Consider the following 18,954-nt stretch of genomic DNA (forward strand, 5'->3'; position numbering starts at 1 on the left):
GGTGGTGATGTAGATACATTATACACATAATGTACTGTATGTGTATAAGTATGTGTACAGTGTACACCTACTGTAGATGCACTGTTATGCCGCCGGTCAGTATTCTTGCCGAACATGTTTACTCTATTATTCTATGACCACACCACACTGAACAAAGTTGAGTAATTGCAAATGCAAATATCAATACTAGGAACCTTAAAGGTTAAAAAATAATTGTCCTAACTTTACTAACCTTTTGTTTGTGAGCTTTGATGCAGCCACACTCTTCTCGTGGCGCAACCAGGAAGTAAACAGCTCTGGTCACGTGACAATTTACACTAAGCATGTGACACTGCACATATTTCACTGAGACCCTTTATTTCAAGATTTGCTGGAAATGCATTGATACATCATTCAGTAACATTTTTAGAGCCTAACTGATTTATTTTTTTTGTCACTATTGTGACAGGATTAAATGGGTTAATGATCCCCACGGTGAATTTGGGGTTCATTGGGACATCTTAAATCACTCAAAGGACTAATTGTCACTTGCTTTATATACAGTACATATTGGGAACTAACAATTACTTGGATAAGGATCCACAACAGGATTTGGTGATGTACTCGTTGTAGTTGGAGCTATAGTTGTAGTTGGAGCTATAGTTGTAGTTGGAGCTATAGTTGTAGTTGTAGTTGTAGTTGTAGTTGGAGATGGAGGTGTAATAGTTGTACAGTTCATCCGACATTCTCTGTGTTCCAAACAGTCCTTCCTGAAAAAACAAGTAGAGACCAATATAGAAAACAGTGGAATTTCCCAACAGATTTATCAATTTATATTTGATTGCTTAATCTGTTAATATGTGTGATCTGTCATTTGGACTAAACAAAATGCTACTTTTAAATAAAAGAAGGCTACAGCAAGAACTGCCTTCATGTTGTGCTTCTAACAGCCACACAACCACCCTGATCAAGGGTGGTGGTGGGCCTTGATGCAAAAAAACAGAAACTGCGACTCTAGAGACGTATGAAAGGAAGTTTGGAAATTTACAACATAATGGCAGAACTTTCCACCACTGACAGGAAGACACAGAGCCCCTGACCTGAATTCTGTACATGCTGTGCTCGCTTTGATATCCTAACACCAGAAAAAGAAAACGCAATTCGGATCAAAACTAAACGGCAGTTAAAAAGAGGATCAACAGAGCTGTGTGTGTTTTTTCCTTTTTCAATTGTTAAACCATTACTGTGCGACATAACATATCTGAATCACTTTAACAGGAAGATTTGTGAAGTCAAATCTGTGTGACTATTATGTTTTGTAAATGTTGTCAGAATGTGGCAGAGCTGAGCTTGGTGTGTTGGCTTACTAAATATTGACTAAATATCTAAACACCGTTGAGTTTTGGCTCTCAAATGGAAAGTTGTCACACCATTGGCAGGAGAGGCATTTCTTCTGGTAGTCTGGGTTAGACTTCTTTGGGTAAGACTTCTTTCCTTCTACATTAAAAAACAAAAAACAAATCAAAACATGAATGTGATTCTGAAAATCCACAACTACAGGACCAGTCAAAAGTTTGGACACCTGAATTGAATGTACTATGTTTCCCATTATCTTACAGACACTCTGATCTGATCATTCCAAAGACGTTGCCTTTCCAATCAAATAATCAAATCAAATAAAATGTGAAAATCTTTAAAAAGAGAGAGAAATGTGTGTCCAAACTTTCACACTTTTAGCTTCCAATATCGAATGCCAGAATATGAATCAATAACAGTGTGGCAGCTTTGAATCCTGATCAACTGATCACTTACTGTTGCAGTGTCTGCAGGACAGTTGAGACTGAGAGTCTTTGAACCATCCCTCCTGGCAGGTACACACTATGTCACTCTTGTAGGAACAGAACTTTTCTGCCACCTGTCCCCCTGTGGACGAACCAAACACAATGTTTCTTCCTCAGTCCAGTCCTGACAGGGAGCGCTTCATGCTGTCATTACCGTCCAGCGTTAGCCTTAGTCCTAGACTAGAGTATGAGCTGATTCAAGGATTATTTTAATCCCATTTCCACATTGCTTCAGTTAGCACAGAGCTCAAATCTTTACTGCAAAATTAATGTTAACCTTGCTCCAGAGAATAGCCAAGAGCCCAGTCAATCTGGAGTTAAAAGGAGAACTCCAGTCAATTTATGAATTCACATTATGCTATCATTATGGAACAAATGTCTCTACTCTGTGATATAACATAATGGATGTACAGCCACAAACTGCTGCTTTGACAATGAATGGGATATAATTTTTGCAACCACAGCCTATATGATGTTTATCAAAGATTTGACATCCTAGTAAGCTGATAGCAATGTGTTTCTATCTTCCTATCAACTGAACATTTGAACAGGATACCGGTACTTACTTTTTTCATCACAAGTATGACATCTGAAACATTTCTCTAAAGAGTTTGCTTCCTGGGTGAATGTAGACCCATCAGCACATCTTTGACATCCGAACGTTTTCTCACTCTGTGTTGTCTTCTCACAGGTGTTCACTTTATAATAACCTGGAAAACAGTGGGAGAGAGAAAAAACACAAATGTGTGCAGAAAACAATTACAGCATTTACGATCAGAAATATTTTAACAGGTTGATTCAAATATAACTGCATATTAGCAAGGCATCAAACAGCTTTGTCAACACAAGGCCAGCTCCTCCTGGTTCCTTGTTTCAACTTACCAGGTGGGCAGCGCAGACAACATGTTTGACTGTTACTTCCCAACATCTCCTCAGTACAACTCTGTCCCACGGGAAGGAAGGCTAGTATCAGTGGGCAAACCTACCAGAAACAAAACACAGGGTTTGCTGATCTGAGGTGGTGCCAGGCCAGGCCAGCTGTGGTGGAAACGCTGCCCGATGAATTGCAAAGGGACATGAATTCAGTGCGCAGACATCTGGATCTATTTCACTTTACGCCAGTCATATTATCATCAAGTTATTACATGTGCAGACACTGCCTCCTTGCTACATAGGCAGGCCACAGGAAGACTGAAAGAGTGACCATTTTAATCAAGACCCCACCACTCACACATTACACTACACATTTGATTTAGCCTTAAAGGAACAGCTCACCCTAAAATCCAAAATACATATATTCCCTCTCACCTGTAGTGCTATTTATCCATCGATATCGTTTTGTGTTAGTTGCCTGAGTTTTGGAGATATCGGCCGCAGAGTTTCTGCCTTCTCTCTTTTTGGTGCTTTGAGCACCACAAGCCAAGTGCCATCTAGTTCCATTGTATTCAAGAGAAGGCAGACATCTCTGTGGCCGGTATCTCCAAAATAAAGGTAACTAACACAAAACGATATACCGGTAGATGGATAAATAGCACTACAGGTGAGAGGGAAAATATGTATTTTTGATTTTAGGGTGAGATGTCCCTTTAACATTACGCCTTAAAACCTGAAGCCACAACACTGGAATATACAGTAGTTATTGACTGGTTGGAAGCAAATCTGTCATTTTCTTCAATAAAAGAAGTGACAGAATAGCACATTATATAAGTGAAATCATAACCATGAACAAACACTAAAAACCAAATCCTTGACTCATATCTACCAAATATCGAGGCATTCATTCATTCTCATAACAATGGCAATGCATCGTATTTCAACTACTCGCATAAAACGAAATTAGGAATGTATCCTGATCAAATAAAACACACATGATTCAAATAAATGGATTACTTACCAAGACAAAGCCCATTTTGGAATAATATAGGCCTTAGAGTAACTAACCAATGAACTTCTGATGAATGTTTGTTTCTCTCATTTGAAACAAACAAGTAAAACCATCAAAACAAAAATACAAAATATAGTATGACCAGGCAAATACAAAACAAGCCTACAGCTTGAGGCATAGTAATGTTAGGCCATTTGTAAATGTCCTTATAGCCGAACAACAGAAACTGCTCTAAAGGAAGCCTGTGAATGAATGAGTATGATTGTGAGTAACACACACAGACAAGAAGAGTGAGAGTGTCACAGCTGCCAGTTCATCAGAAAGGCAGCAGGAAACTCAGTCAGATCATCGACAAATAGTCAGATCACATCACACATCACACATCACACAAACACACACACGCACGCACACACACACACACACACACACACACACACACACACACACAGTATGAAGAATACGTCAGCAGGCAAGTTCCTCTGTAGCATTAGTTCCTACAATTCCAGTCAACCTCTGATGATGATTTAATTTGTTCATACAGAAAACAATCTGTGTGACATAAATTGGAATATTTCACAAGCCAGATAAGGGGGTTACTTATAGAATGGGGTAACTGATACACTGGTGCTGTCTTAATACATCGGCCCGAAGGGGATGTCAGGCTGTGGTGCAGGTGGGGGTTATCCTACCGGACAAGTCCCATTCTGTAGCCTCTGTGCCTTATACAAAAAAGCACTATGGTAATGCAGTGGCATGGATTTTTGGTCACTACCATCGTGATGGGGTAACAGCCTCAAGAGGCATTCAAGATTCAAAATTCACTTTAATAGCCACTGTAAGTAATGAGATTACAAACGAGGTCTTTGACTTATAGTGCAAGAGGTCACATCAATAGTAGAAAACAATACAGAAAAACAACGCAAAATATAAAATAGGATAATGTCAGTGAGGAAACCCCAGCTCAGTAGCCTTATTTTATTTTTGGTGTGTAGGCCTACTAGCCAACTGTCAGCTTAATCATGGTATAGTATTGCTTTACCATGGCATTGTAGGCTACTTATATAAAAGAAAATGAAAATATATATATTTTTAGGCCTATTACCATGGTCTACTATTTTGTATATTAACTTCTACATCGATTCTAATTTGGACCACTACTCAATTCAAAATGTATTATTCCTATCCCAGATGTAGGATACTGTTGACAATTTACAACGTTTATGCATTTTATGTGCTTATTCTGCTTATATTGCTGAAACGCATTTTCAATTAGGCTTTTACAGAGTTAAAGGGCTAAACAAGTATAGTTTACACAGCTGGATCACCACACAGCATGTTTCTTTTTGTTTCACTCATTCAGAGAGAGGGAGAGAGAGAAAAATCGTTTTTCGGATCCTGAGCAACCCAGGTCCGCACTGACAGACTGAGACGATTCAAGCACGCACTAGCCTACATAAACGTGACGACTGATGAATAAAGTAGGTCATATCAAAATCCACAGCAATGTTCGGAGATTTCCCCAGCAGCCGTCTCTGTTCTGTGTGACTGTGTGACTGTCAGCCTGCAGCACCCAGAAGTGAACAAAGCGACCCGGAAGCGCTGGTCCGACTGGAGGAGGCAGGCAGAAAGAACATCAACCTTTTATTATTATAGCTTCACTTGCCAGGCAAATATCTGCAATCAGGACATCATAAGGTATTTGTGCACGTCTTTTCGTGTCTTCGCGTCTTTGCGTGCAATTCTGCGATAAGCGGTATAGTCTCCGGAACGCGTGCATTGTGCACAAAATGCAATGGATTGCTGCCCCTTGATTCGCCAGAAAGTTGCAGAATGTAAAAAAAAAAATATCCAAAGTGGATTTTGGTGAAGATGGCACACAACGTCTTTCGGGCACAAGGCAGTTGCGCGCTTGCTTCGTTGTTGTGACCTTTACGCATCGACGCTGTTGTTTTTCTCGGTGTGTTTTGGGTCGAGGCTGATGCATCTTGCTGCCCGTTTCCGTGCTGTGTTTTTTTTGCAGCAGGGCATGGTTGTTGTAGGAAGTGTCATTTTTTTTAAGAGGTGGGGAGGCCGGGCTATTCAAACCTGCAATTCGCCGTAAACAATCATTCATGCCTTTTGACATGATCAACACACCTTTGTGTCCGCCGCGTAGGCCGCTCTTTCCTCCACCACACGAGATGTACATGTTCCTAATTTTGGGCTCTGCAGAATATGGCGTCCCGCCTTATAAAAATAAGGCTGCCATTTTTGTTTCTCTTTTGTCTGGAAATGTTTTAACACAACTGTCTGAGAATGTCCGAGTAGCATAGGGAGGGCCGCGCCGCAAAAATGCCCAATCCCTCAGCTCCGAGCTATATAGCCGACCTGTCCGAAAGTCAAACAATGTAAAGTTTTTCATTGCGTTTCCCCCTCCTCCTTCTTCGTTCACTTATTTCCAAGCAATCCTGTTCAGACACACAGTGGAACTGATGATGGGCCACAGTGCTGCTGGCTCAGAAACAACATGCTAAACAGCTGAGCTAACTGTATGTCAGATGAATACGACGAGGCAGCGTGTCAAATCACATTTCTAGGTGATATTTGGAGGATTCATTGACTTGTTACAGGTGACACTGGCTCACAGTTTATTATCGGTACTTACCGGTAGTATTGTCACAGTAACACCTTGGTAAATAGACCAGATTAATAAACGAATTCAAATTGATCTTGACATAATTATCCAGTAACAGCTTCGAGTGCTTAGCTGTTGTAATGACGTAGTATTTAGCTACAATATACGAGGGATCAGCCGAGCAGCATTTTGGTAAACAAACCGCGTCACTGGGTGGCAACGGCAATGGAACCCCTATGGAGCCTGAGTTTGAGCGTCTGACTCTAGCTGGCTGACTCTGTTTACATTTAAACAACTGCGACAGTTCACACAACTTTAACGCGACACGCATATATTATACATCAAACTCTTGAGCTACTTCTGCTCTCACTCAGAATGTCAAAAATATAAGCGATGTGATGTATAGTTTTTGAGATATGAACGTTTGTTTGCCACAAACTCATACTAGTTAACTGCTGCGGGGTTCCGCATTTCTGGGTGGTTCGTTGTGATGTCACCATTGATGATGTCACGCTGATTCGTCCTCTTCTAATAAACATCAACAACTTTGTGAGCTGAATGTGAGTGTGAACTGTGAAGTGACAGTACGATATAAGGTTATTATATTAGCAAATGTATGATACTATAACACAGTTGGGGACTTATATGAGCAGTATTTGCTGGCTGCAAGTAAAGTGTAAAACAAAAAGATTATTCTTTCAAACACTGTTGTCACTTTGGCATGGAGGTATAAAGAATTATGAATGCTGAACTTATAATAAATTATGTCTACCACTTATAAACCTTGTTATAAGTTGTCATGCATGATTATAAACATTGATATAGTTTTATAAAGCCTTATAAATGCATTATCTCTTATGAATGTGCTCATAATGCAGTATAGACATGGCCTTCATAGAAAGTGTTACTGCAAAGGTCTATCTGTCATATTAACTCTTGTTGTTGTTTTGAAATTTTTGTCAGCCTGTACAACAACTGAGCATCAGTATCAGATCTCCTCTCTGATTCCGTTTTACTTGGATAAATTCGTAGTAAGATTGCAGCCAATAAAATGTAGCTTTTCATGCAAGTTTATCTCATGTTGAATGTTTGAATATCACTAAACCCAAGTAGTGTTTTTAATTTCAGGATGGCGGAGCCTCGATTCAACAACCCATATTTCTGGCCTCCACCTCCCTCCATGCCAAGTCAGGTAAGTCCATTTCATTCCTATCATATTTTTTATTTGTGTGACATTTCCATCTTCTGTTGCCATTTGTGTCCATGTGTGAATGTCTTTTGAGCCGTTTTGGTACCAGTTGACCTGAACGGTGACATTATATTTTCCAACCTTTTTCATCTCAAATTGACTGAGGATCCTTCACAGTTCCTTCTCATAGAACTGAAGCTTGTAAGTGTTTAGCGGTCAGTGCTGCTGCTGACCTGGCGGGTGTGTTTGTTATTTGGGGGCCATGAATGACATTCACACACGGTGGCTGTTGTCTGTTGAGCACGACCCGTTAACCCTTTCAGCTGGATAACCTGGTGCTCATTAACAAGATCAAGGAGCAGCTGATGGCCGAGAAGATCCGACCCCTGAACCTGCCGCCTACCTCCAGCCCCTCCCAGCAGTCCTTGCTGCTGGCCTCCTCGCTCGCGGACGGCGGCACGCAGCACGGCATGTCGGTGCCCAAGCCCCAGGCGCAGCAGCTGCCCGGCCACCACACGCAGCAGCCCCAGCAGGGCTCCAGCCAGCCTGACATCGCTCTACACGCCCGCCCCGCCTCCAGCTCTGGACCAGGTACAGTCTGACCTCCGCCGTGTTAACACCGAAATCCTGTCAGAGGAAACTTACACAGGTGGAACAAAGAATATAGTACATTTGCCAATAATTGTAAATGGGCGAAAAACACAGTTCTCTAATTGTCGATAACACAGTATTGACGATTTGGGGGTAATATCATAGCCAAGAAGCTTAGCTACCCAACCCAGTGTACTACTACCAATAGTCTAACATCAGTTTTTAAGACTTTGCAAACAATTTTGATGTAGCAAAAGAGACTATTTAGACTATTGAGATGGCATAATTCTTGACTTCACTCTGTGTTTTAATCCTGAGACATGCAGGATACAGTATGAGATTTGCAGATTGGTGTGATCAAATGTTTCTCTGCATCAAGATGTTATTTTAATATGCACTGATTTAAACGGACATCACCTCACAACTTCCCAGATGTAAATATGTACTTCACAGATGTAAATATGGACGACAAGGCGGCGGTGAAAGCCAAAGGACTGTGGGAAGACTGGCACATGAGACAGCTTGGACAGCTTGGTGAGCAACCATCACTCAGGTTCCTCTGTTCCTCTCTGCGTACTGTGGAAGTGGGAGACTTTTTTGCGCGCGCCTGTTTTATTAGATAGTTTTTAAGTAGATAGAGACAATAGAGAGCCAAAGTGAAACGTCACTTCCTGCTTTCTCCCTGTACCAGCGCTGCGAAAAATATGAATGGCGGTGGACGGAGAATAAGGTAACTTTTTTGATCCCGTTTGAATTGGGCCACGGGGTGCCAACGCTAATTTTGTCCATTTAAAACATAACATTGCATGTCAAGAAAGTCACAGTTTGTCGTCTAACTGAAACGTAGGGGTTAGTTTCGTATAAAAACTACATAGCTCGTGGAAGCTCGTGGCATGTCGCCGGTCTTCAGCTTTGCCGGTAGAGAAAGTGACGTCACTTAGGCAACAGTGTATGTAGTCTTTCTGATTTATAACTTCTAGTGCAACAGTTTGGCCACAAACTGCGACTTTCTTGACATGCAAAGTTACGTTTTCAATTGACAAAATTAGCGTTGGCACCCCGTGGCACAATTCAAACAGGATCAAAAATGTAACCTTATTCTCCGTCCACCGCCATTCATATTTTTCTCAGCGCTGGTACAGGGAGAAAGCAGGAAGTGATGTTTCACTTTGGCTGTCTATAATACAGGGAGAGAGCAGGATGACATGCGTCCCGGAATGGATTCAAAAACCAAGGATGTCCCGTTTACTTGGTGGCACACGCCATCAAATAAATGTACAAGAACCTGTCATGTGTGCCGTTCACCCAGTAACACTAAATATACACACACACACACACGCACACGCACACGCACACGCACACGCACACACACACAGTAGAGGAATGACAGGAACTCACACAGTGCAGGGCATACTATATTTATACTATGCTACAAATTTAGCATTCAGTGTGCATGGTAGCATGAAAGGCAGTATGGTGTCCAGTAGTCTTTAGGGCTGGTGTTGTACCATTAGTTCCACTGAAAAAGATGAAATAAAATGTGAGCATTATACAACAATATTAATTATTAATAATTATAATTCTTTAGGCTGAAAGAGGCGTAACGGGCAAAGAGTGTGTGTCGTGCAGGCATTATGTGAGCAGTCTAAGATTGTGTCAACAACACTTGAGTCATAATAACAGAGAGAAACAGTCGTGGCTTTGCAGGCAGGACAGTCGTGACTACGGTTAGACCCATACAGGTTTTTGAAGGTCAATGTCAATATTTTTTAGACTTAACTCGCCGATTATTCAATGTATGCAGATAATTGGATCTTTTTGGCTGCATGGAAAAGCCTCAGAAACAGCATTTAGACCAAGTGACAGTAAAACGCTCCATTAAAACTGAGACTAATGGGGGCGTCCCAGTGGCTCACCTGCTGGTAGCACGCACACCACAAAGGCTAGTCCTTCGCGAGTCCGACCCGGGCTCAAGTCCGACCCGTGGTCCCTTGCCGCGTGTCAGCTATTAAATTAATCAATGTGACGTGCAAAGAAATCATATCAGTGCAGGTTTGACAGAGGAACCTGACACTGGCATCTCCCAATATTTTATGTTTTATTATAACATTCAAAAGGTACAACGTTTTGAGCCCTTGAATCAGGGGCGTTTCTACGGGTGGGCCTGGGTAGGCACAGGCCCACCCACTTCTTGCCCTGGCCCACCCAATTATTATTATTATTTTTTTGCTTTTTTCTAGAGGCAAACTTGCTGCTGCCTTGCTAGCTAATGGTTTTGTAGCTTAAAAATGCAGGGCACATCATCTCCAGAGTCTAATGCATGGCGACTTCATGACATCTAGGAATTTTGCATGCTTCGCGCGCAAAATTTCGTCATGCAATTGCCCCACCAATTTTATCCAGGCCCACCCATAATTGAATTTCTGCCTACGCCCCTGCCTTGAATGTCGCTAGTCTTGCTGATTTGCATGAAGTAACTATTTTTGACTCAGAACCCTGGAAAAGATATGCATGTGTCTATACTCTGAATTACAGAGGAACCTCCATCATATTGGTAATGGACAACACGACTGTCCGATATTTAATTAAAAGTGAATAATCGGCTCAATATATTGGTCTAACCATAGTGGTAAGGATAGTGAGGACAGGAGTTGAGTCTCAGGACGGCTTGTTGAGCTTGTTAAGACTTTAGGTTCGTTGAAAGGACTAGTTGTTGCAATCCCTAGTATAAGGGATTGCAACAACTAGTCCTTTCAAACGAACCTAGAGTCTTAAGTTAACTACATTAGTCTACATAGGGCCCATAAGTTTGTACTAATATAGTTCTGGCGCCCACTGCCACAGGTCTGGCCCCTTCATCCCGACCCGACAGCCACAGCACCCCAGAGGCCCTGACCCCCACGACCCCAACCTCCAGCATCCAGAACCGTCTGGGTGGCGCCCCGTCGCTGAACATGATCTCTGGGCTGGCTAGCGGGCCTGGCATGGAGCACATGAAAGCGGGGGGCCTGGCGGGACTCTTGGGCCCCCCACCCAAGGCGCCCCGGGGACGGAAAAAGATAAAGGCCGAACACGCCACCGGTCCCCTGCTGGTGGTGCCGTATCCCCTCCTCGTGGACCAAGGCACGTTCACTGTTGCACCCAAAGAGGGCAAAACCTACAGGTTGGGTGTGATCCTTTTTTGACCATAAATGTTACAATTACAAATGCTAGTCATATTATTGTCCCAAAGGAGAAACACATTTCTTAATGTAGGCATGTATGTCAGTGTTTCCCCCTAGAAAAATGTTCAGGCCTGGAGGGATTTAGAAAGGTACCTCCGACCGCAACCGTGTGGGCCCGGCGACGCTAAACTTTTAGCTAACCCGTTCGCATCTATGTTCGCAATGGCGTTTCAAGTATCATCATACTATTATGGGATGTGATGCAAACAGTTGTATTATGGGATGTCCGTTTCCCAGGCAACGGCACACGTTGACACGTTTTGGAACAGCGCTGGCACGATGCTCCTAAAAACAAAATGCTTATTGTTTTGAATGATTTGGCATCTTCTATTACTGTCAACACCAGTATGCTATTGTAATAATATGCCATAAAGGTTTATTGAAAATTTGGGGAGAGCAGGGGGGCAAATAGGAGGGGAAAAAAAAAATCTGGCCTGGCGGGGGGGGCGTCGTTAGCCTGGCGGGCCTGGCCCATAGAATGGTAGGGAAAACACTGTATGTAGTCATAAACTAGAGACTAGGATCTGTCACTACTTTAGAATGAAGACTCTATTCTTTACTAACTTGACTGTGACTCAGGTTGTGACTCTTGACTCAATATCATCAAACAAAACAACACAAGATCGTGTCAGAAGGTCTCCTCACATGTACCATTGTACAGCTTATGCTAGACTCATGTCTTGTTGCACCTTTAATGCAGCCAAATGACAGAAACAGACTGACCCCGTCTTGTCTGCCCATTTTTGTCGTCCTCCATCGGCCAGATGCAAACTCTGCCCGCTCACCTTCTTCACCAAGTCAGATATGCAGATGCACTCCAAGTCCCACACGGAGGCCAAGCCCCACAAGTGTCCCCACTGCTCCAAGTCGTTCGCCAACGCTTCCTACCTGGCCCAGCACCTGCGCATCCACCTGGGGATCAAGCCCTACCACTGCTCCTACTGTGAGAACTCTTTCCGCCAGCTCTCGCACCTGCAGCAGCACACCAGGTCAGTTCCACCATGCTGCACGCGGCGCTTTCAGAGAACACAAACACATGGTTTGCTTGGCGCTCAAAGTCACTGCTTGATGTTTGGGAAAGTCGAGGTAGTGCGAAGAAAGATAGGCGTCATTTTCAAGAAGCAGGGAGATTGAGAACCTGTTCTCCACTGTGTTTTTAGACACACCTGTTATGGCCCACTTAGATAGAAATATGCTTACAGAAGAAATCTTTTTTTTACCCAGGTCCCTATACAACTTCACGACCTGTGTTGTAATTATAATTAATAATATAATTTGTGGATACTTTAGAAAGTCGTAAATTCACAATTAATTATTTATTTAAGGCGTTAAAAAGTCTTAAAATTCAGATTGGATGTGTCTTAAAGCAGAGCTCCACTGAAATACAACGCTGATTTATTTTGCACACATATCTGAAAACTGTAAACAGTTTTGCAGGCGGGAATTTGCCCGATTGTGCCAAGATTCTCCCCTCCCGACTATCTCGGGGGTGCTCCCGAATTGAGCCTCGTCGGGACCGATAATCTGCCCAAATGACCCTGTAGTGTGTCGGGGTTCAAAGACTGCTGTTGACTTGTCGGGCTCTTCCCGATTGTGAATCGGGGCATATCAAACATGTTTGATATTTACAACTCGACAGGCGCTGCCGGAATCTTGAGCAGAGAGCCAATGAGAGCAAGCTGATGGCCATGGAGCAGCAGGCTGGACGCGGGGCTGCTCTGAGAGCGGGCTCTCCGGTGCTACTGGGCGCCGTCCACTACGGAACCTCGAACCAAGCGTGGCACGGGGAGCCCCACTCTGGGTCCACCTGCCGTGCACCTCCGGGTGCCTGTCCAACTCGCGATTCATGCCAGACCCCTGAAAAGTGTTTCTGCAAATTTTGTAGGCGTGGCTCGGAGCAATGGTGTGCCGTGCAAGTCCGGACGGACAGACGCACAGCTCTTCAGTTATAGTAGTAGGAAGGAAACTTCTCTTGTTGTTTCCTTTAGAGCCACCAGGGTTTAATCACAAGAATGGAGTGAAAATTCATTCATGCATCGATGGCCCATGCCTTTGTTAAATGAGGAGTTTTGGATTGCAGGGATGAAGATATCACATCCTTTGTGAAAGCAGTTCTAAGCACGTTCTTTGTTTGCTGAAAGTGTATCGATGTTATTTATGTCTGACTTGTTTCATCCTCTCCCTCTGCCACAGAATCCATACTGGTGATAGGCCTTATAAATGTGCCCACCCCGGATGTGAAAAGGCCTTTACCCAGCTCTCTAACCTCCAGGTCTGTACATGCTCACACAACCCAATTCCGTTAACCCATTGATACCTGATGCAGCATTTGCGTGTATATCCCTCATTTGTGTGCGTATCCCTTTAAGACCTTAAAGAGATACACACACATATGCTGCATCAGGTGTCAATGGGTTAAGAGTGGTTATCACTAATGTAATCACACACACACACACACACACAGTAACAACTTTAGTGAAAACACAATACAAGTTATTTTTTGCTCGTAATAACAAGGCAAAAATAATAAGTAGTAAGTAGTAATAATGAATACAGTAACGTGAGTCTTACATCTTTTGTTTGACATGTCTCTTCCTCAACAGTCTCACCAGAGGCAGCACAATAAAGACAAGCCGTATAAATGTCCTAACTGCTACCGTGCCTACTCAGACTCAGCATCATTGCAGATCCACTTGTCAGCGCACGCCATCAAAAACGCTAAGGCCTACTGCTGTAGCATGTGTGGGCGGGCATACACCTCAGTGAGTAAAGCACAGATCGTCCGTGTGGTTTTAAGTGTTGTGAAATGTGTCTTGATGAGACTGTGTGCTTTGAGACAGACGTTATGTGGTTGATAAGATGGATATCCAACATGGCAACATGTGCCCTTTCCTTGCTCCCATACAAACATACATGCGTACCTCATAGAGACAGTCGGCATGTGTGGGAACGCCCACAAAATGTTAAAACGGCTGGCGCGCCGCAGAACTTCCTGCGCACGCATCAATACGATTACAGTACATCCCCCTGTGATAGCAAATTATTAATTTGCTATCACACCCCCTCCCCTCCCAGAAAGATGCATCTCCCCCCCCTCAAAAACACAGGCTCTGCCACTTCTATCAGACTTTGGGGGGGTAAGTTCTGCTTTAATAGTTGAATCCATATTGGAGTAAGTGCTCCTTGATGGAATAGATCAGTGCTTCTCCGCCATGTGGCATTGAGGTAAACGACAATGCAGCTTTTCATTCCAGCCAAACACTGCACCCGCTGATTTCCCTGTCTCTGCTTGAAGTGGTGCAAATCAGTGAAATCAGTGGTGAGAGTATTTGCTGCACAGTGTTGCGTCTTAACTCATTACAAAAGTAACATATTACATGTAATATATTGCATTATTCACAAGCTATGATTCATTCATATATGCTATTATTGTTAAAGTAATGCAAAAGTAGTGTAAATAAGTAACGAGTTACTCTACACAGACAGTAATATTGTAAAGTAACTTATGACTTTCAAATGAAGGTAACTGATAATATGTAGTATATTACATTTTGAAAGTAACTTGCCCAACACTGTTGCTGCCCCAGGCACATTTCTATCAACTTGAGCCTACAGTGAGGTTTCGCTCCATTTGCCCACTTCCATAGACGTTCCATACATTCCCTCCCGTCTCCTCAAAAGTACTTTTTGCAGGTAGGTATATTTGTGTTATGAGTTTGTATGGGAGTATGGAAAGGGTCAGATGTCGGCAAGCAGTCTGATGTGACATTTGAAAATACACCCAAAAGCTTGCACTGGGATCCCTGTTGATATTAACAAAAACTAGTTTGGTTTTAGGCTGTTCTCTAGTCCATGTGCATTACTAGTGGAATTCTTTTTTAATGTAATCTTTTTTGTCTCTTTGCAGGAGACCTACCTTATGAAGCACATGTCCAAACACACCGTGGTGGAGCACCTAGTGAGCCACCAGTCACCTCAGAGGACCGACTCCCCCAGCATCCCCATCCGCATCTCCCTCATCTGAGCTCCCCAGCCACACAGCAGTAGGTGGGATTCGTAGTCCATGTAAGGCTGGAGGTTAGGGGCCCTGCACACACGGCCATCTACATAAGGCTTACATTAGCATATGACAGCTGACATAAGCATAGTACAGTACCACAGGGATGACGTATTTTTGTAGGCTTACCCAGAAGTCCCTCCACTTCCTGGTTCCTTAGTCTAAAAATCAATGGGATTTTTGTATGGGAATTTCGGTTAAATGTCTTAAATAAGGTCTGTGGTTAACAAAAGTTTTTGAAACGGCAATCATGTTCAGCAAGATAATCTTCACAACTGAGGACCACTTTTATGACTTTTGAAGTGTAAATGTGATTTTTTTTCAAATCTTGATTTTCAGAAAACTCTTCAAAAGTCATAAAAGTGGTCCTCATTTGTGAAGATTATCTTGCCATTTCATAAACTTTTAACCACAAACCTTATTTCAGGCATTCCATTGAAATCCCCCATACAAAAATCCCATTGACTTTGACATGTCGATGAAGGAGCCAAAGTGCTAACATCCAGGTGTTCCGGACTCATTCCTGCGGTACTTACTTTATACGGTATTCAGTCCTAGATTGAGAAAATGGACTCCCTCGATCTGTCTTGACACCGGCCGTCTGTCAGAATGAGCACAGCGTATTCTCGTGAATGTAACAATACAGCTAGATATTGTCCAGAGGATCAAGTGGCTAAGAATGTCTTACGTCAGATTTAATAAGCACTTTCGTAAGCGTCATGTAAACTGCCGGATGCATTGGCCGTCAAATTGAAATGTTATGTTTTTTTTTAATTTTCTTCCATGAAATGGGTTTCCAAATGTGCCAGATGATATTTGCCCTTATAAATAATTGAGAAAGGGAAAAAGAAAAAAAAAAAGTTTGCTGGGTGTATTCTGGAGACATCCAAAGATAATCTTAAAGCACTTTTAGGCCTTGTGGTTTTGGCTCAAATTGTTTCAATCTTGTTGGATGGAAATGCCCAAAGGCATTACTTGAGGCAGCTAAGAGTATTGACTGTGTCTAAATGAAAGTCTTTTCTGTTACCCTTTGTTTTTGTTTTTAATGTACATTTTTGTGCAAGTACACATTTACATGGTCATCTAAATTTGAGAGAAAGGCAATCGGTAGATGACAATTCAAAAAATGTGATTGTATTCAGTTGGTTGTATTATTGAATTGAGCCGGCAAAAAATAGAGCAACACAACAGGCAAATGATGAATGTTTGACTATTTCCCCAAGGTTTCACTCTTTGCGGCACCTTTATGATCATGACACATGATCAAAGAAACACTGCTTTTTACATTCTACTTTTCAACGGGTCTCCCTCGTGTCCAGTTTACTAGTGCCATATGAACCTGAAGGTTTTCTGAGAAATAAATCTTGTAATACGTTAGCTACTTTATTCAGTTAAGCTATGAACATTATGTTTCTAAGTATTAGAAGTGTAAGGCGTTATGCTGTTGCTAATCGGGGGTTGAATACATTGTACATGTATCAATGCCAACTCGACTCTCCATTTCTGAATAAGCTCAATTTGAAATAAAGGTTTTGTCGAAAAACACATTTAAAAGATAACCAGTGGACCAAAATGTGAAGTTATTGTACAGCTACTTTGACCCAACAAATTATTTTGTTTTACTCCATATAACCTTATTAACAAGCTTTACCCATTTGAAATGAACTGCAGTATAAGTCATATTCCATAGGCCTATATTACAAGTTAATGTGGAGGTGATGCTTCTCCTTTTGATGTTCACTTTTCTTTTTACTTAGTATTATTTTAATTGTACACAGTATTGTTTGTTGTATGTTTACTGTAACTTTAACCTCTGGTTACTCTGGATGGTACTAATATGGTACCCTGTGTTCTTCAGGGCACTTAAGATAAAGGTGCTACAGCTAGACGTATGTTGAGAATGGAACTGAGAATAATGTAAAATACATATACAGTATATAGTATGTTTTCAAAAGAAAAAAAACCTTATTACTCAAGCCACTGGCCTGAAAACAGACATTTACGCCAACAACAGACCCTGCCTCTTCAACTTACTCTCTCTTGAGATAATGGGGAAATGTACATGTTGCTGTACTGTAAAACATGTTACTCATTTATAGTACCTATTTTAAGTTTTCATAAACTGTTCTTTCTATTCGGGTTTTGTAAAAGGTATGTTCATGTACTTACTGTAATTATTTTAGTCTACCCGTATGTTATTAATATTCATGTTTTATATCAGTTATTTACGTATAAGCCTTAACAGTTTTATCATCCCATTTCCATTACTCTGTATTGTGTTATGCAGTATTCAGTCGTGTAAACATTTTTATTTTCCCTTCCGCATGGAGTACCCGAGCTGTAATCTGTATGATAACTGTTTAACCCATGTTCTCTATGAAACGATATTGCGTAGATTTATTACACTTTTTCCCGTCTTGCATTGTGGTTTCATATACAGTTTCTAGACAACTAAATATGCACAGCCAAGACTGAGAAGTCAAACTAAGGATATCAATGTAAAAGGAAGAAAAAAAAAGCTTTGTATCTTTACCTTGTTTAATAAACAGACTGTTATAAACTGACCATGACTTGATTGTTTTGTAGGGACGACTCTTGCACGGGACACAATCCTTCAGACAGTAAGGAAAAACAATTGAACATATTTGATTATTGAACTTTATTTATGAAAATAGTTGTTTAAAAAATGTATTTACATGGGTACATCAGAAGTCAAAGTTTCTTGTCCGCGATAACATTTTAATTTAAGTGTATCACAAATAGGCTTTTATTGTTAGGTGGTATTCACTTTTAGCTTAGCAGCAAGACAAAGTTCAACACTTCATCATTTCAGGCACATTGAAGACAAAATGGACAATGGTTTGCACAGTGTACAACTGGATACTACAAAAAATGTGACCGTAGTTAATCAATTCATAGTGGTAAAAACTAGTAAATGCATATTTGATCCCATTTACAAAAAACACAGTATATCCTTACTGTTGAACTGATAGTTCCTCGCCATGATTAAAGTTCAAGGGCTTTCAATGCTCTCCCTTTAGACTCACTGGAGGAAGCCATCTTGGTCGAGCAGTCTACAAAAACAGGCTTGGCAACTCCAAAAATAGACCAAAAAAATCTCCTTTCTTACAATTCCATTGTTTTGCCTGACATCTTGGATCTTTTCTTTTTTCTTAACTATAAGCAAAGCTTTAATTAGTTGAGCATATTGCAAATACTTGAGTGGCTATAGCTGAGCAGCTATACTGTAAGTCAAGAATGAAAAAGTTCAGGAGGTAAGCCAATATTTACAGATAGGCCTAAGTTACCATACAGTCGGTCTAATACAAGACACAAAGTGGGTCCACAACATTATCAACGACATACCACTTGATATCAGTGTGAATATGTGAACTTGTGGTAACAAATGCGGACACATTCTAAGATGTTTTAGCAAAAAAACAAACATATAGTAAAATAATCCCATAGGCATCTTTTCATAGAAAACACTGCCAACATTACATTTAACTGGGGTAAAAAATAAGTACCAATGATATCCATTCTCCACTGCTACATTCTTCTGTATGTAAACCAA

General features: G+C 41.6%; 1 protein-coding gene and 1 long non-coding RNA gene across 6 annotated transcripts; one reads left to right on the forward strand and one right to left on the reverse strand.

Moving 5' to 3' along the window:
• Positions 1-468: 468 nt before the first annotated feature.
• On the reverse strand, positions 469-2,501 carry LOC310781071. The gene is made up of 4 exons (XR_014552948.1): positions 2,387-2,501; positions 1,792-1,902; positions 1,410-1,473; positions 469-749 (listed from the first exon to the last, which is right to left on the reverse strand). It is a non-coding gene; the product is annotated as an uncharacterized lncRNA (long non-coding RNA).
• A 2,781-nt stretch (positions 2,502-5,282) lies between these two features.
• Positions 5,283-17,944, forward strand: znf362b (zinc finger protein 362b). 5 transcript variants are annotated; one of them, XM_083641601.1, is made up of 9 exons: positions 5,283-5,400; positions 7,448-7,511; positions 7,832-8,099; positions 8,532-8,633; positions 10,944-11,262; positions 12,088-12,312; positions 13,517-13,595; positions 13,927-14,085; positions 15,231-17,944. In XM_083641601.1, exons 2-9 carry the CDS (start codon positions 7,449-7,451, stop codon positions 15,345-15,347), a joined length of 1,332 nt encoding a protein of 443 aa, XP_083497727.1. In that variant the 5' UTR covers positions 5,283-5,400; position 7,448; the 3' UTR covers positions 15,348-17,944. The 5 variants fall into 5 exon arrangements, with proteins under 5 accessions (XP_083497727.1, XP_083497729.1, XP_083497730.1 ...); XM_083641603.1 differs by having other exon boundaries at positions 8,553-8,633; XM_083641604.1 differs by having other exon boundaries at positions 7,859-8,099.
• Positions 17,945-18,954: the final 1,010 nt, after the last annotated feature.

Source organism: Poromitra crassiceps (genome assembly GCF_964638095.1).
Source record: "Poromitra crassiceps genome assembly, chromosome: 8".
Taxonomy (NCBI): domain Eukaryota; kingdom Metazoa; phylum Chordata; class Actinopteri; order Beryciformes; family Melamphaidae; genus Poromitra; species Poromitra crassiceps.

What these genes read in the sequence shown, in the direction of transcription:
- znf362b (XM_083641601.1), top strand. Translation starts at nt 7,449, where the DNA reads ATGGCGGAGCCTCGATTCAACAACCCATATTTCTGGCCTCCACCTCCC. An exon ending in CACCTGCAGCAGCACACCAG is followed by an intron (nt 12,313 to 13,516) that starts GTCAGTTCCACC and finishes CCTCTGCCACAG; the next exon opens with AATCCATACTGGTGATAGGC. An exon ending in CCCAGCTCTCTAACCTCCAG is followed by an intron (nt 13,596 to 13,926) that starts GTCTGTACATGC and finishes CTTCCTCAACAG; the next exon opens with TCTCACCAGAGGCAGCACAA.